A 25,216-nucleotide genomic window follows, 5' to 3' on the forward strand; every position below is an offset into this window, starting at 1 on the left:
AATTCCCAGAGATGTTTGCAGCCCTATGCCTCATGAACAACCCAAGCCTGGTGAAGTCCTGAATCACCCTGAAGAGGCCCCCAGTGATGTGCACGAAAATCTTAGGGTGAAGCTAAGGGGTTCAATGGGCCAGACTTGGTGGCTCACGCCTGTTATCCTAGCACATTGGGAGGCCAAGGTGGGTGGATCACCTGAGGCCTGGAGTCAGAGACCAGCCTAGCCAACATGGTGAAACCCCGTCTCTATTAAAAATACAAAAATGGGCAGGGCATGGTGGCACATGCCTGTAATTCCAGCTACTCAGGAGGCAGAGACAGTAGAATTGCTTGAACCCTGGAGGCAGAGATTGCATTGAGCTGAGATCGTGTCACTGCACTCTTGCTTGGGTGACAGAGTGAGACTGTGTCTCAAAAAAAAAAAAGAAAGAAAGGAGTTCCATGTCCATCACACCTGGTCTTATTGACAACTCCAGAATTGGGCTTTACATCTTGTATGAAATGCTTTAAAAATATGAACACATTGTTACACCTCACAGATTTTGGTTCCATTAGACAGTAGAATCACAGTAACCAAGTAAAAGCCCACCCCTTTAAATAGGATTTAGTCTAGTCTGGCCATTCCTAGTGAATCCTTATTACCTTCAAGTGAGAAGAAAGCTCACCTAGAACAGTGTACCAGCTAGCAGTGATTAAAGTGCTTGTGCCATGGCATTGATTCTTGCGGTCACTAGGTTGATTGTCTTTAATGGATGAGACAGGATTAGCAAATTTGATTCCCCTTTGCATTTTAGTCTTACGTAAGTGTTTAATTTCCAACAAGAAAATCATGAAATTAGTTTCTGGCAAAAAGAGATTTTCTATTTACTGGTTTCTGCCTTACACATTTTTGTGGTCTCTGGATCCAGTTTAAGCTTCGCTGAGCCCAAATCTCAGTGTATGAAGGCAAAGGTAGGTTTGTACTTATGAGAGACAAATGACAATCTAGTCAGCAACAGACAAGGGAAGTCAGAAGCAAGATCTTCCTGTTGACAACAGGTAGGTTGAGTGTTATCTAGTTGGAGATTTTATTTTTTAGTTGTTTATTTTGTTGGTTGCCACAGGTTGAGACTTGCTGGTAGCACATCTAAGGTCTTTGGGACAATCGTGGAACTCAGGGTTGGGGTGGAGGGTTGGCCAGCTGTCAGGATACTCTCAGAACCTTCTGGTAAGCTGCTCCCACTGAGATGGAACTCAAGGCAGAAGTTAGTCTTTATATCTTGGAAATAAGCAGATTAGTAGTAAGAAACTATTAAAGAGAGCTGACATCCTAGAAGGTGTGGCTACACAACAACCCTGGCCCTTGACGTCAGGACTTGGTAAGGCCCCTTCCAGCAAGACTCAACGATGTCTCCCATTGATCCAAACACCAGGCGATGCCCAGTGATGTAGTTTGTTGGAATCAGTTGGTACGATTTCTTGTTGGTAGCGGATGCTTTGACATACTTCATTAATGCTTTGTGATAATCTAGCACAACACTATTTAGTATGAAATGCCTGACAGTAGTTAGCTACTGGGGGAGTAACCAGCAGCCACATAGGCCTAATATTTCAAGTGGCAAGAGTCGCAGCATTCTGTGTTAATAGATCTCATGTTTGTAAGAGCAGTGGGCTAAGTGTTTGGCCTTTGTGGTCTGTTTTCTGCACAAATTGTGGTCATTTTATTTTTCAGAATTCCATCAATAAAGGGTGCTAACAATAACTAATTTTTCCCAGTTACTCAACAGTATTATTAGAGCTGCCCCATTTGTTAGAACCATAATGTGAGAAAAGCTGTCAGTACAAAGCAGTTAATCCTCCCTTTGGAGCCTTTGTAAGAGTTCAGATTTTGGGGAGGCTTTTTTTTTTTTTTTTTTTGTACAGGTAAAGTATTCATCTGAATACATTTTAGGTTGCATGTGCATTTTTAGGAAAATGTACAATCGTGTCCACCAGCAAGGACAGACGTGACTATCCTCAAAATGACTGTAGATAAACTTCTAAAAGGCTTTAGCCTGAAGTTTAACACAATATCAGGATACACACTTTACAGGACAGAGTGTAAAGAAAGGTTTTCAAGTCTTTAGATTCATCAGTGCCTTCACAACTATCATTGTCTGGTATTAGCAGGCATAGTGAAGTGTGCCATTTATGTGTACAAAGACATGTATAGAAGGATATGATTGCACATTGTAATAGCAAAAGACTGGAAACAACCCAAACGCGCAACTTAGAGACTGGTTGGAGTAGATTGTGAAGTATATCATGCAATGGAATGTTATGCAGCCATTAAAAAGATGAATGATCCATATGAACTTTAAAGTAGTTTTTTCCAATTCTGTGAAGAAAGTCATTGGTAGCTTGATGGGGATGGCATTGTATCTATAAATTACCTTGGGCAGTATGGCCATTTTCATGATATTGATTCTTCCAACCCATGAGCATGGAATGTTCTTCCAAAAAAGAGCCCGCATCGCCAAGTCAATCCTAAGCCAAAAGAACAAAGCTGGAGGCATCACGCTACCTGACTTCAAACTATACTACAAGGCTACAGTAACCAAAACAGCATGGTACTGGTACTACAACAGAGACATAGATCAATGGAACAGAACAGAGCCCTCAGAAATGATGCCGCATATCTACAACTATCTGATCTTTGACAAACCTGACAAAAATAAGAAATGGGGAAAGGATTCCCTATTTAATCAATGGTGCTGGGAAAACTGGCTAGCCATATGTAGAAAGCTGAAACTGGATCCCTTCCTTACACCTTATACAAAAATTAATTCAAGATGGATTAAAGACTTAAATGTTAGACCTAAAACCATTAAAATCCTCCAAGAAAACCCAGGCAATACCATTCAGGACACAGGCGTGGGCAAGGACTTCATGTCTAAAACACCAAAAGCAATGGCAACAAAAGCCAAAATTGACAAATGGGATCTAATTAAACTAAAGAGCTTCTGCACAGCAAAAGAAACTACCATCAGAGTGAACAGGCAACCTACAGAATAGGAGAAAATTTTTGCAACCTACTCATCTGACAAAGGGCTAATATCCAGAATCTACAATGAACTCAAACAAATTTGCAAGAAAAAAACAAACAACCCCATCAAAAAGTGGGCAAAGGACATGAACAGACACTTCTCAAAAGAAGACATTTATGCAGCCAAAAAACACATGAAGAAATGCTCATCATCACTGGCCATCAGAGAAATGCAAATCAAAACCACAGTGAGATACCATCTCACACCAGTTAGAATGGCCATCGTTAAAAAATCAGGAAACAACAGGTGCTGGAGAGGATGTGGAGAAATAGGAACACTTTTACACTGTTGGTGGGACTGTAAACTAGTTCAACCATTGTGGAAGTCAGTGTGGCGATTCCTCAGGGATCTAGAACTAGAAATACCATTTGACCCAGCCATCCCATTACTGGGTATATACCTAAAGGACTATAAATCATGCTGCTATAAAGACACATGCACACGTTTGTTTATTGCGGCACTATTCACAATAGCAAAGAGTTGGAACCAACCCAAATGTCCAACAATGATAGACTGGATTAAGAAAATGTGGCACATATACACCATGGAATACTATGCAGCCATAAAAAATGATGAGTTCATGTCCCTTGTAGGGACATGGATGAAACTGGAAAACATCATTCTCAGTAAACTATCGCAAGGACAAAAAACCAAACACCGCATGTTCTCACTCATAGGTGGGAATTGAACAATGAGAACTCATGGACACAGGAAGGGGAACATCACACTCCGGGGACTGTTGTGGGGTTGGGGGAGGGGGGAGGGACAGCATTAGGAGATATACCTAATGCTAAATGATGAGTTAATGGGTGCAGGAAATCAACATGGCACATGGATACATATGTAACAAACCTGCACATTGTGCACATGTACGCTAAAACCTAAAGTATAATAAAAAAAAAGAAAAAACAAACAAACAAACAAACAAAAAAAGATGAATGAGTTCTGTCTGTAACAATACATACCAAACTTCAAGTTTTATTCAGTGGGAAAAGCCAGATGGGAAACAGTGTGAATTGTAAGATGTTACTCTGTGTGTGTTTGTGTGTGTGCACACATGCCTGCATTTAAACCTCAAAAGAGCATATAGTTGTTGTATATGGATAGAATATCCCTGGAGAGAAACACAAGAAGATAAATAGTTGCCTTCAGTAAAGGAAGTCAGTAGCTGGGGGCAGGCTTAGGAGAGATATGTGCTTTTCATTCTAAATACATTTTGAATTTTGTATCATAAATGTTTATTGCCTATTCAGAATTTTAAAAAATGCTACATGGGACCCACCTTCTGGAATGCATTTGATAGGAGTGATGGATTCAGCAGGAAGACCACTTTAGACCCTGTCAGGATGTTCAGGGAAACCAGGATAAGGACATAGATTAGCTTGCCTGCACTGGGAAGGAAGGAAGGGCTAGATGAGAGACTTTGTGCACAAGGACTGGAGAGCTGTGTGGCCAAAGGGAGGGGAGAAGGAGAGGAGGAAGTGAATGTGGGGTTACTGATTTGGGGAGGATTGGTATATAAATGGTGCCTTTAATTAAGGGTTGAAAATGGGAATAAAAGCAGGTTGGTAGTGGGGTTGTGAAAAGAAGACTTCAGGTCCAGACATTGTGAATTTGAAGTGATGTGAGATACCCTGGTGATGTCTTGCAGTCAATTCAGAGAACAGCTTTAAACACTATTAAAATGGCTTGAAGTACTTTTTTGGTATCATTTTCATAGTTCTTTTGAAGTTTTTAGCATACTCAAATATCTTTTCCATTCCTTAAGTATGATTATGGTGTAATGGAAAATTTAGATTTTAAAAATATTTTAGTTTTGTGGTGACCAATACAAAACAAGATAATTATTTTGTTTTGAAATTTCCCATTACATATGTGTCTTGTACACAGCCATTTACCGTTATAAACTAAAAGAGTTTGTGCCAAGGGAATGAGACTAATGGATTGTTCCAATCTCTGGTACAGTCTGAAAATATTAAATGAATGGTAAAGCATTTAATGTGTCCATTAACTAATACTGCTAATTTACAATGGGAGTGTGTGTGAAAGCCTACATAAATAATTTCTGAAGTCACTGTGATCCCTGTAATTACAATTAATACTGAAAAAACTTCTCAATTTCCCATGTGCGTTGTAATAGTTCCAAAACAATGCCCTGTGTTAATATATATCTTGTAAATATTTTGTTCTCGGAAGATGCCTGGTTTACATAGACTTGCCTATGTTAGTGAATGAAGTCATTATTACTATTATTATTATTAGCCAGCACTTTTGCATTTCCTTTCTTGCTCACCATTTAAAAATGCACAGTAAGGTGTAAGGTTGAGATGCAACTGTGCAGCAGCCCTCATTATTGTTCTCATGGGGAGAAAAAGTGAGCAGCATGTGCAGTCTTTTCTGCCTGTCCTTTCAGGATAATGTCAGTAAGTTCTTTGCCATTCCTTCATTCTCTCGTAGATGGCTAGGGAGGAAGGCAGATATAGTTTCAAATCTTACCTACACATCGTGACCTTGGACAAGTTGCAAACCTTCCTAAGCCTTAGGGTCCTCCCAGCAAAGGACTGCTTGTCACTCTTTGAATTATGTGGATGAAATGAGATGATATACCTGGCCTGTAAATGGTAAATCTTAGGATTTTGGACTTGTGAAATGATTTCAACCCAAACGTGAATAATGGAGTCATCTAAACCCTCCCTCATGGTCACTCCTCACAATGAGTTAGCAAGTCCCGTTAATTCTACCTCCTAAAAATCTATGGAATCCTTTTTTATCTCTGTCAGCTGCTGAAATCTTCATGGAGTGCTCCTATGCACAGCAGCCTCACTGCACCCCTAACTCATGCCCTGCCATGCCTTTCCTGCCATTTAATAAGAGTCTCCCATCACGGCTTTCCACCACCAAGTGGACCATCTACACTGCTGCCCTGCCAGTTATCTTCCTAAAATGAGTATCTGGTTTGTGTCTCTTCCCGGCTTAAAGCCCTTTAGTAGCCATGCTCTGTCACTTTTAGGATCAAATCTGTACTCTTTAGTGTGGTTAAAAGGTTCCTCATAATTGCCCCTCTGATTTTATTTTCCATTTGCAGCCCATGGTTGTCACATCACACTATTTACAATACCCAGCACCTGCCTGATCTCTCTTCTTCAATGTGTTCATGTATCCCTTGGCTTACAGTATCCATGCCTTCTCCTTCTCCCTCCTTGTGGCTTCTTCCCCACAGACATACACAGGAAACCTTACTTGGCCTTCCCACCCACAACCCCGCCCCACTTTTTTTTTTTTTTTTTTTTTTTTTTTTGAGAAAAGTCTCACTCTTGCCTGGGCTGGAGTGCAGTGGCGTGATCATAGCTCACTGCAGCCTCAATCTCCTGGGCTCAGGTGATCCTCCTGCTTCAGCTTTCCCAGGCATACACCACCATGCCAGGCTAATTTTTAAGTTTTTATAGAGATGGGGCCTTGTGATATTGTCCAGGCTGGTCTCAAACTTCTGGCCTCAAGTGATCTTCCCACATTGGCCTCCTAAATTGCTGGGATTACAGACATGAGGCATCGCTCCTGACCTCTTCCTCCCTTCTTATTTGAGTATCTTCTTCCTCGCCAAAGCATTCTCAGATCCTTTAGTCTTGGTTAGTTTCCCCTTCGCTGTGTTCTCATTGCATCCCAGGGATTGAAAGCATAGATACAGTTCACATCACGAAGGGTCTTGTAAGCCATGCCAAGCGGTTTAGAAGATGACAGGAACTCACTCCACTGAAATTAGTTTCACTTATCTGTGTTCCCCCACTGGCCTGTGAGCTCTCTGAGTGAAAGGACTGGGTATTTCATTTGTTTCCTGGAGGCTGCAACATTGTTTGGCAGAAAATAGGAATACTTTGTATTTTCTAATGAATAAACGGGTGGATTCAAATGGAAAGTGTAAGTTTTAAACTATCACAATAGGTGACCTTCCACACTTTGCTCACAACCTTATAGCTTATCTAACCCTTCACCTTTGCCCATCACTGAAAACATTAACATACTTTGTTGTTGGATTGTCTTTTAGAATAAAGTCACAAAACAGACATGAAGTGGGTGCAGTAAATCAAATGTTAATATGTAAGTGGAAAAAAGTGCTATAAAGATAAGAATAGCATGTCGTGATAGAGAATAAAAGGGGAGACCTTCTTAGATAAAGTTATAGGGGAAAGCCAGAAAACTCTTATTTTTCAGACACTTGAATATTGAACGCACAGGGAGCTCACAAACGCAAACACGAGGTAAACGACATAGAATGATGCTGCAGATTTGTGTGGCTTGCCTATCAGTTTTGAGTTCTTTTATTTACCTTGGAAAATATGCTTGCTTTATATTGGCAGTGACTTTAGTCTGTTCTTAGAGTATTAAGTACTTTTTAGATTTTTAAAACCAATTTTAGTAATAAGACATAGCCATGTATTATATAGCTAAATGAAATTATGCTTATTTTAAAAATTATGATAGGAAAAATAATTTTGTTATTGGTAATCTGAAACTTTCTTTCCATATCTTAACCCTTTTATTTCTGTCTAACAGTTGTTTTTTATGACCTTTGAAATCTTAGAGCTCCATATAACAAAATATAGCAAAATGGATTGTGCCCTAGACAGGGTTCTATGGACCACATGAAGGAGCCTGAGACATAGGCCCTATTTGTCTGGTATCACAGTAGAAAGAGGTTGTGATTTAAAGCTGAAAGACCTGACTATATCTTCTGCCTCTGTGACTTACCACGTTTGCAATTTTAAAAAAGTTACATTTCTTTTTACCTCTTATGTACACCAGTTATATGGAAGATTAAATGAGATGGTGAATATGATCATATTGATAGCAAAGCACTTTAAAAATGTAAGATGGTGCAGAAGTAATCCTTCTGTTTATTTATGAAAATCAGAGCCTCATAAGTGTCCTATGTTTAATGAGTTTAATTATTAGTTCCTTTAGTTGTTTGTAACCATAGATATTAACTGATATTATTGAAATTATGAATAGAAGAAAATAGATTTCAGGTATTATTGATTTACCAGTTTATTATTACAATATCAAAATTTATAATTATTTATTATGTTTTTTTATGGGTGTGGTAGGCTGAATAATGGACCCCCCAAAGATGTTCATATCCTAATCCCTGGAACTTATGGAATGAATGGCACATTAACCTGGCAAAAGAAACTTTGTAATTGTGATCATGTGATCTTCATATGAGATGATCCTGGATTATCTAGGTGGGCCCAGTGCAATAAGAGGGAAGCAAGAGGAATCAGAGAGTCAGAGAAGATGTGACTATGGAGGCAAGAGGTTGGAGAGATGCAAGGAAGGGGCTGCAAGCTGAGGAAGGTAGGCAGACCCTAGAAGCTGAGAAAGGCAAAGACATGGATTCTCCTCTAGAGTCTAGAGTCTGTGGAAGGAAGGGAGCCCTCCCAGCATCTTTATTTTATTTTATTCATTTTTAAAAATAGATTTAGAGGGTACAGGAGCAGCTTTATTACATGGATATATTGCATAGTGGTGAAGTCTGGGTTTTTAGTGTAACCATCACCTGAATAGTGCACAGTGTACAAATTAGGTAATTTATCATCAGTCACCCCCCTTCCACCCTTTAGAGTCTCCACTGTCCATTATTCCACACTATGTCCATGTGTACACATTATTTAATTCCCACGTATAAGTGAGAACATATGGTACTTCTGCTTCTGAGTTATTTCACTTAAGATTAATGGCCTCTAGTTCCATCCATTATTCTGCAGAAGACATGATTTTATTCTTTTTTGTGACTGAGTAGTATTCCATGGTGTGTGTGTGTGTGTATATACATATATATGTAGTTTCACTTATATATATATATGTAGTTTCACTTATAAATATATACACACACACACACACACATATACACCATGGAATACTACTCAGTCATAAAAAAGAATAAAATATATGTATATATATGTATCACATTTTCTTTATACAGTCATCTGTTGATGGATACTGGATACTTAGGTTAATGGATACTTAGGTTGATTCCATATCTTTGCGATTGTTAATAGTGTTGTAATAAACATACGAGTGCAGGTATACAAGTGCAGGTATCTTTTTAATACAATGATTTCTTTTCCTGTAGGTAGACACCCAGTAGTGAGATTGCTGGGTCGAATGGTAGTACAATTTTTAGTTCTTTGAGAAATCTCTATACTGTTTTCCATAGATGTTGTACTAATTTACATTCACACCAACAGCGTACAAGCATTCCCTTTGCTCCACATTCTTGCTAATACCTGTCGCTTTTTGACTTTTTTTTGAGACGGAGTCTCGCTCTGTCTCCCAGGCTGGAGTGCAGTGGCGCAATCTCGGCTCACTGCAAGCTCCGCCTCTCGGATTCACGCCATTCTCCTGCCTCAGCCTCTCCGAGTAGCTGGGACTACAGGCGCCCACCACCACGCCCGGCTAATTTTTTGTATTTTTAGTAGAGACGGGGTTTCACCGTGGTCTCGATCTCCTGACCTCGTGATCCACCCGCCTCGGCCTCCCAAAGTGCTGGGATTACAAGCGTGAGCCACCGTGCCCGGCCGCTTTTTGACTTTTTAATGACTGCTCTAAGATGGTGTCTCATTGTGGTTTTAGTTTGCATTTCTCTGATGATGAGTGATGTTGAGCATTTTTTTGTATGCTTCTTGGCCATTTGTATGTCTTTTGAAAAATGTCTGTTCCTGTCCTTTGCCCGCTTTTTAATGGGGTTATTTGTTGTCATTTTGTTCAACATCTTGATTTTAAACTTCTGAAATCTACAACTTTAAGAGAGTACATTTGTGTTGTTTTAAGCCACTAAAATTGTGATAATTTGTTACAACGGCAATAGGAAACTAGTACAATGTGGATTGACTAAACATTAATAACTATAATTTGTTTGCATTCTAAGAAATTAAATTTTAGCTTTGTCCAATAGTCTTCAAAAGAAATGGTGGTGAAATTAAATTCTAGCTTTGACCAATAGTCTTCAAAAGAAGTGGGGGTTTATTATTGAACATATGATTATATATGTGTATATATATAGACACACACACACATATACATACACATGTATACACAGACATACACACACAAACATATATATATATATCACATAAGATACTCCAGCAAGTAACACATGAAGCCTTTCTTGGTGATTCCTCAAGGCTAAGTCCTTTGTCATGTCCTTTTCCCATGGAAGGCAGGGCAGGAGGGCATAGCTGCACAGGGACCTCTTTATTCTTGATGGTTTCACTATCACCTTCTATTTTTGATGCTCTGGTGAACCAGAGTCTTTGTGAAGTAACAGTTATAACCATGACTCTGAAATACAGGCTTAAAGACATTAAGAGGGGACAGTTCCCTGGACTCTTCCGTGGGACCTGTGACAGGGGCGGGAGGGGTGGCTTGTTTCCCTCGGCCAAGTTCAAACCCATTGTGGGAGGGGGAGCACATGGGTGAGCAGGTGCTGGGGCAGGCGTGAGTGCTTTTAGGCTCCAGCCCCACGGTAGCATCTGGGGATGTGTTACAATTAATGCTCTTTTAGCAGTTGCTGTCTGTGGATAAATCTAATCAGTAGATTTCTTAATCACAAGGCCTATAAATCAAAATAATTTTCTAATTTTTTTTGCCTCTGGAAAACGTAACTGTATTAAATGTGTTATGATCTTTCCTTGCTCATTACTGTTCACTTTAAAACAAGTTTTTATTGAAAAGGAGAAATTGCAAATGTATACCTTTTACTTTATTAGTATATAAGCACACATGATTTATATTGCTGAAATCATTTAGAATTAAGGCATTTGTGTAATTCCAAATATACAAAGAAAAATTAGAAGCTATTCTTTATCCTTCTTTCTCCCCTTTTTCTTGAATTCAAAATAACTTTACAAGACATTTAATGTAAAGGCACTAAAGACAGTTAAAACCATTAGTCATCATGCTTTACTTAGAATTCAGCAAAGAACAAAGTTAAAGAACAAAATAGCAAGCCTGGTTTATTTGTCTGAATAATGCTTGTCTCATGATACTTTATCTCATATAAGGGAAGGAGAGGGAATCCTTAGGGTTACCTCATATAAGGTAGCAAAAAATAAATACAATAAGTGCTAGAGACAATATTTATTCAGAAAACATCAGCAAGTCCAGTGAAACTTGGAGACTCTGAAATGCTGTGCCAGTCATTAGAGCCAGGAGTGTATTATGATTTAATGCTACCTCTCTGCTGCATCTCATGAGCTGTCCTAGAAAAACATTTTGAAGCAATAAAGCATCCATTTGGCTCCTAAGTAATGAGAGGCATTGTTCTTTGCATTAACTATTTATTCAGGAAGAGAAGTGACCAACTGTTAATAAGCTTTATCCAAAGAGGGTCGTGGAAAACAAGAAAATGCAAAAGTGAGGTTCTCTTCAATTTCATATGCAATTAACAAATATCCAGAGCTGACTGATTGGTGCTCCTCTTCCATGTGACTTTTGGCTGGCTGTATTTAAGGGTGAGTGCCTGTTAGATGTATTCAAAGCTTCTGGGTTTAAGGAAGGACTCTGTAGCCTAAACCCATGACAAATGAGAGGCGGCAATGACTCGTGAGTAGCTAAGACTGGATTGATCTCTCTATTGTTTTGAATAATGGACTTATTTTCTAAGATGAATAGTAATGATTTAGGCTTACTAGTTTATTCCTTTTGGGAAGGATTCTTTTTGTTTGTTTTAGAAGATTATTGCTTTTTCATTACTTGTGAAATCTGCTCTATAATCCAATGTAATGTTTAGACTTATCACTTGATCAAGAGGCTTTTAACTTGAGAAAAATTCTTATTTGGTATATAAATAGATATGTGCTTTATTCTTTGGAAATAGTTACCAGGTAGGAATGCAACATTTTTCTCTTGTTCTGCAAGTAAATAAATGATCTCTTCTTGACAGTAAATGTGTAGGATTTAGTAACTTCAAGATTCCAACCAGAATATTGTATTCACAAATAAATAGGGGCTTCTTTCAAGTCATTTCAGAATCTTACTTTGAAGCGCTTTGATCCTATGACAGTGTGAAGTTTTCATTCCACTTGCTTTAAGGTCCTTAAGGTAATTAAGCTGCCTTTTTAATGACATGAAAAAAGATAAAAGTCGAAATTCTTTTCTCCCTAAAGCCAACAAAAGGATGTTTATGCTAATTCTTTGTCCCTGCTCTCACTAAATACTAGTACAGTGGAGTTCTACACAGTGGAGGAAGAATCTTCATAAATCATTAAAATAGACAGTGGAAGTGATATGTAAACTCAATATTATTTAAATATTAACAGAATATTCTTGATACCATAATAAATCAATTAGGTGGCCGGGCGCAGTGGCTCACGGCTGTAATCCCAGCACTTTGGGAGGCCGAAGTGGGCGGATCACGAGGTCAAGAGATCCAGACCATCCTGGCCAACATGGTGAAACCCTGCCTCTACTAAAAAAAAAAAAAAAAAAAAAAAAAAAAATTAAGAAATCATTTAATATTGCATTCCTTTGATTTTTAATTTAAAAATATTTTCCATATTGAAAACTATGTATTCCTGCTAAGCTTACTATGAATTATTTTGAAGTATATTTAAAATCAGTTTGTAAGATGTATTTCATGGAATAAGAATGCATTGTGTATTTGGGTCCATAGCCTTAGAAAAAAGGGCTAAAGAGCCCAAGTAAGTAGCAAAAGGATCAAAGGTAGAAAAACTCCTTAGGCTTTTTCTTTCCTAGACCACATTATTTTTATCATACAGATTACAAAAACGTAAGAAATAAAGACTTAAGTTAGAAATGGAATTACCTCAGAAGATGTTAGGTTTTGCAACAATCTTTCTCTTTGGGTATTAACAATCATTAGATTGAATTATCCCTTTCAGATCATCACTCCATTCAGAAGGCTAATGCTGTGTGCTGAGAACAGAAAGGAGATGGAGGATTGGATCAGCTCACTGAAGTCTGTACAGACCAGAGAACCCTACGAGGTAAAATAGCATCTTTTCTTTCGTCTCGTGTTCTTAGGGAATAAATGTTAACCAAAGGGCTAGTGCTCTACTGTGCAAACATAAGTATGTGTACACTCATTCAGCAACTTGTTTAAACCAGATTTTGAAATTCTTAGCTTAAAGCAAAGTGCTTTGGTTTTAAAAATGATGGATTTGAAAATTTGACCATAACTATATGCATTCCAAACAGTTCAGCATCTGTAGCCTTGTTCACTGGCTTGGCAAATCTGTCCTCACATCTCATTTCTAGGTGGCCCAGTTTAATGTGGAACATTTCTCAGGGATGCACAACTGGTACGCCTGCTCCCATGCCCGACCCACCTTCTGTAACGTGTGCAGAGAGAGTCTTTCTGGAGTCACCTCCCATGGCCTGTCCTGCGAAGGTACTGTAGCACCTAGCATGTGTTTTCTCCCAACAGTGACCATACTGTAGACATGCTGCCACTGGTTTTATTGTAGCTTAAAATTGAGCTCTCCACACATAGAACTAGCTTGGAAAATATTTTTGCCCAGGAAAAAAAAACATAGTCATTTAAAGGAAACAGAAATCAAAATACAGCATTTCACCCCCAAGAAACTAGGAACTACTGTCTAAAAAAAAAATCTTTGGACCTTGTATAATCATTCTGGTATTCTTTATTCTGGTTGATTATGGAGAGCACAACTTTTTGTGAGGACAGTATATACTCTTTGGCAGAATTTCTGATTGTTAATTATATTGCATTGTTTTAAATATTGTTTTCATTTCATCTGTTTAATCTGAATAGGTATCATCCTTTTTAATTTCCTTAAAATTTTCTAAAAATAAGGCCTATGCTGTTGTTATTTTGTTTTGTTTTGAGAAGGGGTCTCACTCTGTCACCCTCCCTGGATTGCAGTGGCATGATCAAGTCTCCCTGCAGCCTCAGCCTCCTGAGCTCAAACGATCCTCCTGCCTCAGTCTCCCTAGTAGCTGGGACTACAGTCAAGCACCAACACACCTGGCTAATCTTTTTTTTTTTAAATTTCTAGAGACAGGGTCTCACTATGTTGCTCAGGCTGGTCTCAAACTCCTGGGCTCAAGCAATCCTCCCGCATTGGCCTCCCAAAGAGGCATGAGCAGATTTGTGAGTTATTTTTAATATAAGAGCAGTGACCACCTAAAGCAAATACATTAATAATTGCCAACAGAAAACTCATAACTTTCTTTAGATTTATTTTATCTCATACTTCAGTGATTACACTGTTGTATACTACTTTTTGAACTATATATGATAATAATAATACCAGCTTTTTTTCTCTAATCCAAAAATTTTTTAAGTAATTTGGAATATCACTTATTTATAATTAAGTAATAAAGGAGTAATAGAGTCACAGCCTTAATTGATTTTTAACTATAAAATCTGTGATATGTCATTGTTTCAACTATTTAATATGATACAGCATAGTGGTTAAGAATGGAGCTGTTCAGTCAAACCCTCTTCCACTTCCACCATTACGAACTATAACCAGGAGAAGTTGTTTAATTCACTTAGGCTTTCCTCTCCTCATCGATAAGATGGGGATAATAGTCATTTATGCCTCGTAGAATCACTATAAAAACTAAATGAGAGAATACATGCAATAAAACTACTTTTCTAGTTAAATAAATTGTAAGAAGTTTGTAACTGTTTTGTAAGAAACTTATTGCGAATTTGCATCATGGGCTTGATGCATTAAAATTCATGAAGGAGAAAATTTGGAGAAGGCATTAAAGCTTTCTTTTTATACTTAAAGAATGATTGCAAAAGAGATCTGATTGGCCTTTATTATGACTTTAGTAATCTAAAAGGATTACTTAGAACTGAATAACTCCTACCAGGTCTGTAATATTATATGATATTATTTTAAAGATTTTATTAAAATCTTTATTCCAAAAATGCTGAAAAGACACCACATCTGAGACACTCTGTGGTACCCTTCTGATTTGAGTGATATACATTATTAAATATTTTTATTTAAAAAATTGAGTCAGTAGTGGAATGACTGAATATTTTTCTTTTTTTATTTTATTTTATTTTATTATTATTATACTTTAAGTTTTAGGGTACAGGTGCACAATGCAGGTTTGTTACATAGGTATACATGTGCCATGTTGGTGTGCTGCACCCATTAACTCGTCATTTAGCATTAGGTGTATCTCCTAATGCTATCCCTCCCCCACCCTCCGACCCCACAACAGTCCCCGGAGTGTGATGTTCCCCTTCCTGTGTCCCTGTGTTCTCATTGTTCAATTCCCACCTATGAGTGAGAACATGCGGTGTTTGGTTTTTTGTCCTTGCGATAGTTTACTGAGAATGATGATTTCCAGTTTCATCCATGTCCGTACAAAGGACATGAACTCATCATTTTTTATGGCTGCATAGTATTCCATGGTATATATGTGCCACATTTTCTTAATCCAGTCTATAAGCATTTTAAAAGAAAAATGAAAATTATATTATTTGGTGAGAATAAGAAACTTAAAAGTCTTTGAATAAATTTGTTATATTCGGCCGGGTGCAGTGGCTCACGCCTGTAATCCCAGCACTTCAGGAGGCCGAGGCAGGCGGATCACCTGAGGTTGGGAGTTCGAGACCAGCCTGACCAACATGGAGAAACCCCGTGTCTACTAAAAATACAAAATTAGCCAGGTGTGGTGATGCATGCCTGTAATCCCAGCCACTTGGGAGGCTGAGGCAGGAGAATTGCTTGAACCCACGAGTTGGAGGTTGCAGTGAGAGGAGATTGGGCCATTGCACTCCAGCCTGGGCAACAAGAGTAAAACTCTGTCTCCAAAAAAACAAAACAAAACAAATAAATTTGTTATATTCTTCTATAAATAATGTAATTTTCAAGACTTTTAAAAAGTCTCAATTATTGGATTAAATAATTTTTTTAAAGAAAATTATATATTAGTATTCATTTCCTTTGCTGGTAAAACTTTTTAAATCTGCAGTATCTTGCCTATTAGTATTTTCAGAACCATAGCAGAAGATTTTATAAATCCCAAGGGTTTAATAAATATAAAAAGTTGCCTTTTTATGTTTTACGAGAATATGGTTATTCTGGATTTCATCATAATCAAAGTCATACTTACACTTTTGAAAACCCCCTAAAATCTGAATAAACAGCGTGCTTGATAAAACTGAAAACATTAGATACAAGAGCTTTAAATATTGTAAGAGATGCAAATATAATAATTTGTTCAACAGTGAATATGAATAACTTTGTATTAGCATAGAATTCAGCTTCCAGTGTGTGAAGCCTTCACTACATTTACTAGCCTTTCTACCCTCATTTCCACAATAAAATGAAGCCATACTGATTTGTTTCCTAGATTTATATTGAATAACTAAAGTTATTATTTTAAAGCTTTGCATATATAAAATATTATATGAATGAAAAATAGGAGACAAAAATAGAATTTATTAAAAATCCCCTAAGTCAATCAACAATATTAATTATAATTTCAGGGCATAATTGTCCTTTACAGTTATTTAAACAGTAATTTAACCAAAAAAGATAAGTGGTAATTTTTAAAAAATCAGCAGCATCAAATATATCATCACGGGTATTTATGAATTTTGATCTTAAATGATTTTTTTTTTTTTGCAATGGGGGGACTCATTTTGTTACTCAGGCTGGAGTGCAGTGGCACAATCACAGCTCATTGCAGCCTTAATTGCCCAGGCGCAAGCAATTCTCCCACCTTGGCCTCCCGAGTAGCTGGCACCACAGGCATGCACCACCCATGCCTGGCTAATTTTTTTTATTATTATTATTTGTAGAGACTAGGTCTCACCATGTTGCCCAGGCTGGTCTCAAACTCCTGGGCTCAAACTATCCTCCCATCTTGGCCTTCCGAAATGTGGGGATTAAACCACCACACTTAACTGATTTTTAACCCTCACAAAGATTTAGTATAGTAAATACTGAATGTTGTAATAAAAAATCATAATCTTTTTATATCTGCATTTTTTTTTTTTTTTTTTTTTTTTTTGAGATGGAATCTTGCTCTGTTGCCAGGCTGGAGTGCAGTGGTGTGATCTCAGCTCACTGCAACCTCTGCCTTCCGGGTTCAAGTGATTCTCATGCCTCGGCCTCCCAAGTAGCTGGGACTACAGGCGTGCGCCACCACGCCCAGCTAATTTTTGTATTTTTAGTAGAGACGGAGTTTCACCATGTTGGCCAGTATGGTCTCGAACTCCTGACCTCAGGTGGTCTGCCCACCTCGGCCTCCCAAAGTGCTGGGATTACAGGCATGAGCCACCAGGCCTGGCCCATTTTTTAAATTCTGTCATTTTAAACAATAACTTTACAGGTCAGGGGAAAGTGCTTTATTTGAGAATAACTTGTCTGGGGAAATTTGTTAACTAACAAAATTCGAGTGCCTGCTGATCACTCTCATTTCTTAGTTACCATAATTACAGTCTGATTTGTTTTATTATTAGTGTTATGTTATATTAAGCAACTTGGTAATTTTCAAGGCTCATTATATGAAGCACTTTATTATTATAAAAGTGTGTTTTTTTTTAATTTTTAGTGGGCTGTTTGATTTTTAATGGCAAAATTTTCAAAAAGCTATGAAATTATACCATTACTCTCTTTTATATCCTGCTTTTCCCCTTAGAAGCCAGATATTGACTGTAGATATCAAGTACTTATTTGTACTTATAAAGCACCCTTGGGGCATCTGTTGCAGATAGTTTTAGGACTCCACTTTTGACAAAGACCATAATAGATGAAAAGGCCCAGAGATGCTAACCAACCAGTTTAAAGTAGTCACTTATGTTAGAGCAAAAGAGAGTAAGTCATTGTAAAAATTTTCACCAAGCTAAGCTTCCTTCTGATGGTGCTGTGTCTTCACACTTAGGATTTATCAGCAACAAAATTCAACTGAAGTATTATTTTCTATTTTTTTTTTGAGATGGAATCTCACTCTGTCACCAGGCTGGAGTGCAGTGGCATGATCTCGGCTGCAACCTCCGTCTCCCAGGTTCAAGCAATTCTCCGGCCTCGGCCTCCTGAGTAGCTGGGACTACAGGCGTGTGCCACCACGCCCAGCTAATTTTTGTATTTTTAGTAGAGACAGGGTTTCACCGTGTTGGACAGGCTGGTCTCGAACTCTGGACCTCAGGTGATCCACCTGCCTCGGCCTCCCAAAGTGCTGGGATTACAGGTGTAAGCCACCACGCCCAGCCTCAAGTGAAGTATTATTTTCTATATGAAGTCTGTGTTCTAGTTACACACTCATTTATAACAAAAATGGTGGAAGGGAAAGAATTTTTCAAAGTACACAAAAGAGATGGTAAGCAAAACATTTCCAACGTGTATACATTATTATCATTATTATTATTGTTATTATTTTTTGAGACAAAGTGTTGCTCTGTCTCCCAGGCTGGAGTGCAGTGGCATGATCTCGACTCACTGCAACCTCTGCCTTCCTGGGCTCAAGCAATTCTTATGTCTCATAAGAATCCCGAGTAGCTGGGATTACAGGCATGCGCCATCACACCCGGCTAATTTTTTTATTTTTAGTAGAGACGAGGTTTCACCTTTTTGACCAGGCTGGTCTCAAACTCCTGACCTCAGGTGATCCACCTCAGCGTCCCAGAGTGCTGGGATTACAGGCGTGAGCCACTGTGCCTGGCCTAGACTAATATTTTTCAAGGATAAACCAGCTCAGTTTAACCATCCATTTGTACATAGACTAGTCATGATACCTGAAGCACTTTGAACATTTGGCTAAAGACATCTTAGTTATTTTACCTGAAACTTTTGTTTTCATGTTATATCAAATTAAGACAGTTTCAAGAGAATGGTGTGTAATGCAAAATTTGTTAATGATTGACTTAGAAATCCAGAAAATCACACGAAAAGGAGATACCTTGCATTTAAATTTAGCAACACTTACCTTAGTATGTTTCCACTGAAATGCTCTCTACTTTTAACTGTTTAGCTAAAAGTCAGGAGCTGACCTAATATCACTATCCACTAATATTTGAATAATTTCCTTAGAGAGATAAACGTGTTTAATAGTAGTCTTTCCATATATGTGCTGCTTTTTTTCCCTAGTTATTTCTTCCAATTTCTCTTTTATAAGTTCCTTTTGATAATATGGCTGGGGAGATTTAGTGAAGCCTGTAGTGACAACATCACTTCATCATCCCTTCTTTCTACATTTGTCATTTGGTCATCTCAACATAATACTTTCCAAAGATAGGGCTGAGTTTGTGACCCTCACCAACCTATTTTCCATGATGCCTGGCTGTCTTGTTGGTATACTTGCACTTTACAGCCCCCTGGATCAACTTTATCGTACTGACATTTTCAGACTTATAATCAGTATTTTATATGTATAGAAAAATACAATACCAGAAATATACAGCTTGATGAATTTCCACAAATTAAACACATTCGTGTAATCAGCACCTACATTTAAAAATGGGATGTCACCAGCAGACCTGCTACCAAATTTTATTTGCTTCCCTCTCTCCCTCTCTCCTATGTGTGTGTTGTCTGCCTTCTCAAGCAGTAATTCTTTTGCATTTATTTCTTTTCTGTTCCTCTAAGTAGCAGTCTACTTACAGCTTGATAAAAGTGCTTCATAAATACATAGCCGTATTTGTTTTCTAGAATACTATTACTATTGTTGCAGAATAATTTAATCTTTTAAATATATTTGTTTTCTTCTACTTCCTCCCTCCCTTTTAAAATTTTATGCTGTGATTTCCTTTAATCATTGGTCCAAAAGTTCTTGTCCACCTAAAAGCAGTTGCTCTTTTTTTTTTTAGTGTGTAAATTCAAGGCTCACAAAAGATGTGCAGTGAGGGCAACAAATAACTGTAAATGGACTACCCTGGCCTCCATTGGGAAGGACATTATAGAAGATGAAGATGGCGTAAGCTGCTGCTCTGTCTCTGCTCTCTTCCCAGTAACTCCTCTTTTATGTTCTGCTCTTGTGGAAGCTGAGAAAGATAAGTAGGAATGCTTATTATTAGGATTTAATAGAAGGTTTGGTTGATTCCGAGTTTTTATTTTTAATTGAATCCTTCATAGCTTCTTTAGCTCTTAGATTTTGAAGGAAATCTGTTGTGAATAGGGCTTAGAAGTGGCTGTTGTGCTGGGCTGTTGTTGTCGACCTCTGATGAACTCTGAGATGTTCTTTAAGGCTTAGCTGAGATGTTCACTCTTCAGACTTTGGGGTTGCCTCTCAACGGTATACCTCCACTTTCAAAGCCTTGCCTCCGCTGCACCATGCATATGGGTTTCTGGGAACGCTTAGTGATCACTTTATTATAATCCCTTTACATGCCTCAGCTAAATCTACCTGAACCCTGAAGGGCAAGGCTTTTACCTTACTTTTATATTCCTTGAACATTCATAATAGATGCTCAATGAATGTGGGGTAAATGAGTGAGTGCTATGCATAAAACGTACTACCGACCCCCTAGAGTGAGAAATGATTCAAAATCTCCCCTGGGGTAAGGTTGGTGTCCACCAGTCTTCACCTGGCTGCTCTTTCTTCCTTCTCCACAGGTCGCGATGCCTCACCAGTGGCTCGAGGGCAACCTGCCTGTAAGTGCCAAGTGTGCTGTCTGCGACAAAACATGTGGCAGTGTTCTCCGTCTACAGGACTGGAAATGCCTTTGGTGTAAGACAATGGTGAGGGTTTTGGAATCAGTTCATCCTTTTTAATTAGCTTCTTTCCCTAACTTTGTCATCCACGTGGCTTAGAGGCAAAGCAAAGAATTTATGACAGAGCTGAGCCTGGTGGCATACGCATCTAATGATGACATTGTTCTTTCCTTACAGTATAGTCCTCCTAGTCTGGTCATTGTTTCAAATGCCCTGTAAAACTTACTCTTGTTCATCCATGTCCTGTGCCTCAGGATCTCTTACCCATAGTTGTATTGTTTTTTCATTTTGCTTTATCAACAAAGTGATTTGCTATATTCGGGCCTATTTTACTACCTGAAAGCCCTTCTCTGGTATGTCACCAAATTTTGGTTGACATGCGACATGTAAATTTGCTACAACCCTACCAGTGCTCTCTGACAGAGCCAACAGCTGATTATTTATGCCAGATATGGTGAGGACAGGGCCTCCGGACTGTATGAGGACAGTCAGAGTAGGAAGGAGGTCATGCAGACAGTGGCATGGGACTGAAAAACTGCAGGATGAGGAGGTCGTGGGTGTGAGTGTTCATCTCAGCACTGGGCGATGCTGCTCTACAATGATAGTGATTGCCTTGCACTGGGGCTGACTTATTTGGTGGTTTTGAGTCTTGTCTTTTAACATTGCTGCCTGAAATTTGGAAGCCAGCCTCAAATTTTAACATATGGAAAAACTATTGATTTTGGTATGTATGGTGTAGATCAGCAAATGTAAGAGATGTGTGATGTATTGCTTTCCTAATCAATGAGATTGTCTGATAGGCCACAAAGGAAAATAAGTCCTACAAATTTTTAGTTAGGCCTGATAGGTCAATCTGTGTTTCTTCTCTTTGTCCTCATGCTTTTGTTATTCTTCATTGATTGCCTCTTTTACTAGCCTTAGATATGTTACTAATACTTTTTCTCTTATCTCATTTAATCTCATATATAGACTGTAACAGGTGTCTCTCTTTACAATCTTAGTACAAGCCTAGCCCCTAAAACCTTCTTATGCCATTTTTTTTATTTTAAAGGAATTCTACCCATAAACAAGATTTTAAATCATCATTCCACCTCAGATTTCTTTTTGAGAGGACAACCACTGATAACAAATTTTCCTGCTATTTTTATTGGCCTGTACATTTACTAAAGTCGATTTCTCTATTTCTAGAGCTTCAGCTGTTCACTTCCAATGTATTAGAAAGAAAACACGGCTGGACGTGGTGGCTCACGCCTGTAATCCCAGCATTTTGGGAGGCTGAGGTGGGCGGATCATGGGGTCAGGAGATCAAGACCATCCTGGCTAACACAGTGAAACTCCATCTCTACTAAAAATACAAAAATTAGCTGGGCGTGGTCGTGGGCGCCTGTAATCCCAGCTACTCGGGAGGCTGAGGCAGGAGAATTGCTTGAACCCAGGAGGCGGAGGTTGCAGTGAGCTGAGATCGTGCCACTGCACTCCAGCCTGGGCAACAGAGCAAGACTCTGCCTCTCAAAAAAAAAAAAAAAAAAAGAAAGAAAGAAAAAGAAAACACATAACGTATGATGAATTATTTTAGAAAGGTTTTATGTAAATTTTTTTTACCTGCAATTTGTATATCTTTACTTTAAAAAAAAAATCGGTAGTTTTTAAACTCTGTTAACTTTAACAGCGGGAGTTAATTAGGTTTATTACTTGCTCCTTCTATTCACCCCTAACTTTTAAACATTTCTTAACTAGAATAGCAGTGGTATTACAGATGGTACAAGGGAGGATGCCTTTTCTCTCTTTTTTCCTGGCACACTCAAATTTCACCTTGTGGCATCATTCCTGCCCCACCCTGTGTAAGTTGGACATGCTGGTTTCTGAGCTACCATCACCTTATAGCACCTCTCTTAGTCTTGCACTTCCTATACACAACCATTTGCCTGTTTACACATTATTTTGTCTTTAAAACATGAGTTTCTGGCCTGGTGCAGTGGCTCATGCCTGTAATCCCAGCACCTTGAGAGGCCAAGGCATGTGAATCACCTGAGGTCAGGAGTTCGAGACCAGCTTGACCAACATGCTGGAACCCCCGTCTGTACTAAAAAGTCAAAAAAATTAGCTGGGCACAGTAGTGCATACCTGTAATCCCAGCTACTTGGGATGCTGAGGCAGGAGAATTGCTTGAACCTGAGAGTTGGAGGTTGCAGTGAGCCGAGATTGCACCATTCCACTCTAGCCTGGGCAACAAGAGCAAAACATCATCTCAAAAAATAAAAAATTAAAAAACATGAACGCCTGTAATTCCAGCACTTTGGGAGGCCGAGGTGGGTGGATCATCTGCGGTCAGGAGTTCAAGACCAGCCTGGCTAACATGGTGAAACCCCGTTTTTACTAAAAATACAAAAATTAGCCAGGAGTGGTGGCAGGTGCCTGTAATCCCAGCTACTTGGGAGGCTGAGGCAGTAGAGTCGCTTGAACCTGGAGGTGGAGGTTGCAGTGAGCTGAGATTGCGCCATTGCACTCTAGCTTGGGCAACAAGAGCGAAACTCCATGTCAAAAAAACAAACAAAAACATGAGTTTCTAGCAGCAGGATATCTAGTGCCTAAAACGTAGTCTATATAGTAAAAAAAGAAAACAAACAAAATAAAAAAGCCTATAGCCCTATAAGCCTAATGAATCAACTTATAATTTTTCCTACTGTCATCCAGGTCTGTGGACATAGTTTTCCCTTTTCTGTAAAAATTGTGAAGATATAATTTGATCATCTGCTTTTCTTATTTAGCATTATTATAAATACCTTTCTGTTTTGCTCCATGGTTCTTATACATTTTAAAATTACTTTTGAAGCTATCTGTGTGTGCTAGTTTTTTAAAAATGTATTTGGATTGTTAATTATTGTAAAGCATAATAGAAAACTGTCTAAAAACAGGTCATCACCAGAATGAGAATTATTATTGAATTTTAGTTATTCTCCCAAAGGTTTTGATAAATACAGGTTTAATTATGCCAGTTTTCTAAAAGGACTAGTAAAATAAAGTCATATTAAATAAGAACTTGATGAAAAGTGTCTGCTTTTACTGGTGAAAACATTTAGAAGGCTCTCCAGACAAGTACACAAACTAAATTGCCTGGGTCCTACTTAATAAGTTATCCTTGTTTTTGTTCTCAATAGTACCTTGCATGACCATGAAACTCATTTCTACTGAAAGCACGTTTACTGGGTGCCTGTGATACGCATCACTCTCCTTTACCTTACAGAGCAGCAGTCCAGCTGAGAAAATAAGCATGGGGGTACTTGTAACTTTAATAATAGGGAAATGTCATAAAAGAAATATGAATAGAAAGTTATGAGATAACTTCAGAAAAAGCAGGCACTTTATAGATTTTATCTTTGTTAAATTTTATAAGAATTTTTATAAAAACAAAATAAATGTTCTGTCATTGATTTATTTTATGGGCAATGATATTGACACACTGGTTAGTTGCCCTCCTTCTTCTTCCTTTTCCCCTTCTTTTTCTCTTCTCTGCCTCCCTTCCTCTGCACTTGGTCTCTTCTCTTCCTCTCTCTTTGCCTTCACCAGTTATTCATTAACTATATATTCTTCTCTGAGATAATTACAAAAATTGGTTGCATGGACCAAAATCAAATTTCCATTTCTAAAATGTTTAGTCATTTCCTGAAGTATAAATGTTATACCATTTAAAGTAGTTTATGAATTACTGAACATTTTGTGGTACAGTTGATTCTAGATTATCAGTTCCTTAGATGTGATTTATAATGGTAGAACATTATTTGTATGATTCTTGAAGGTATATTTGTTTGTTATTAGGTACACACTGCCTGCAAAGATTTATACCATCCAATATGTCCACTTGGTCAATGTAAAGTATCTATCATACCTCCAATTGCACTAAACAGCACCGATTCCGATGGTATGTAGCAGTAGTGTAAGTACGTATATTTCTGGTATATTCAATATTGATATGTATATTTCTTTTCCTAGAATAACTATAATGGTAATTGACTATTGTAGTCAGTTTTTCTAAAACAATTCCATTTAAATTGCTGAAAGTACATTCCATTTTTAAAAGAATATATTTAAGTGAAAGTTGTAGAATAGCTATTAACATTGGCGAAATTACTGTATATAAGACTTTTAGATTTTACGTTTTAGTAAATAAATAAGATCATTACTCTGTACTGCAATACAATCTGAAAAGGTTAATTTTTATAAGTGTTTTTTTCCTCTATAATTGAAACTGCCTATTAGCATGGTTGTTATTAAAATCTGTTTTTCTGTAATTTCACTGTAGGAATTTATATTCCTATAAATGCACTTTTCCCAAAATCTTACAACTTAACTGTAAAGTGCTGAGGAACCCCTCTACAACACCGGTTTTGGGATTGCATACTAATTACTTCCTTCTAAGCAAACCGTATTACAAAGGCTTTTTACCATGTATAATACTATGCTGTTTTATGTAACAGACTTGAGCAACTGTGGA

General features: G+C 38.0%; 1 protein-coding gene across 5 annotated transcripts in view; it reads left to right on the top strand.

Annotated features, from left to right (window-relative positions):
- DGKH (diacylglycerol kinase eta) overlaps positions 1 to 25,216 on the top strand; it is a 193,962-nt gene that overhangs the window by 106,460 nt on the left and 62,286 nt on the right. For 3 of the 5 annotated variants that reach the window (XM_032150777.2, XM_032150772.2, XM_058437830.1), the window contains 5 exons: positions 12,961 to 13,065; positions 13,337 to 13,469; positions 19,881 to 19,987; positions 20,626 to 20,751; positions 24,541 to 24,643. In XM_032150777.2, the coding sequence (XP_032006668.1) occupies positions 12,961 to 13,065; positions 13,337 to 13,469; positions 19,881 to 19,987; positions 20,626 to 20,751; positions 24,541 to 24,643 (574 nt within the window). Of the gene's footprint in view, positions 1 to 11,448; positions 11,572 to 12,960; positions 13,066 to 13,336; positions 13,470 to 19,880; positions 19,988 to 20,625; positions 20,752 to 24,540; positions 24,644 to 25,216 lie in introns of those variants that run through there. The other 2 variants (XM_058437829.1, XM_032150778.2) reach the window with 2 other exon arrangements.

The sequence above is a fragment of the Hylobates moloch genome, unplaced genomic scaffold (assembly GCF_009828535.3).
Source record: "Hylobates moloch isolate HMO894 unplaced genomic scaffold, HMol_V3 SCAFFOLD_4, whole genome shotgun sequence".
Lineage (NCBI taxonomy): Eukaryota > Metazoa > Chordata > Mammalia > Primates > Hylobatidae > Hylobates > Hylobates moloch.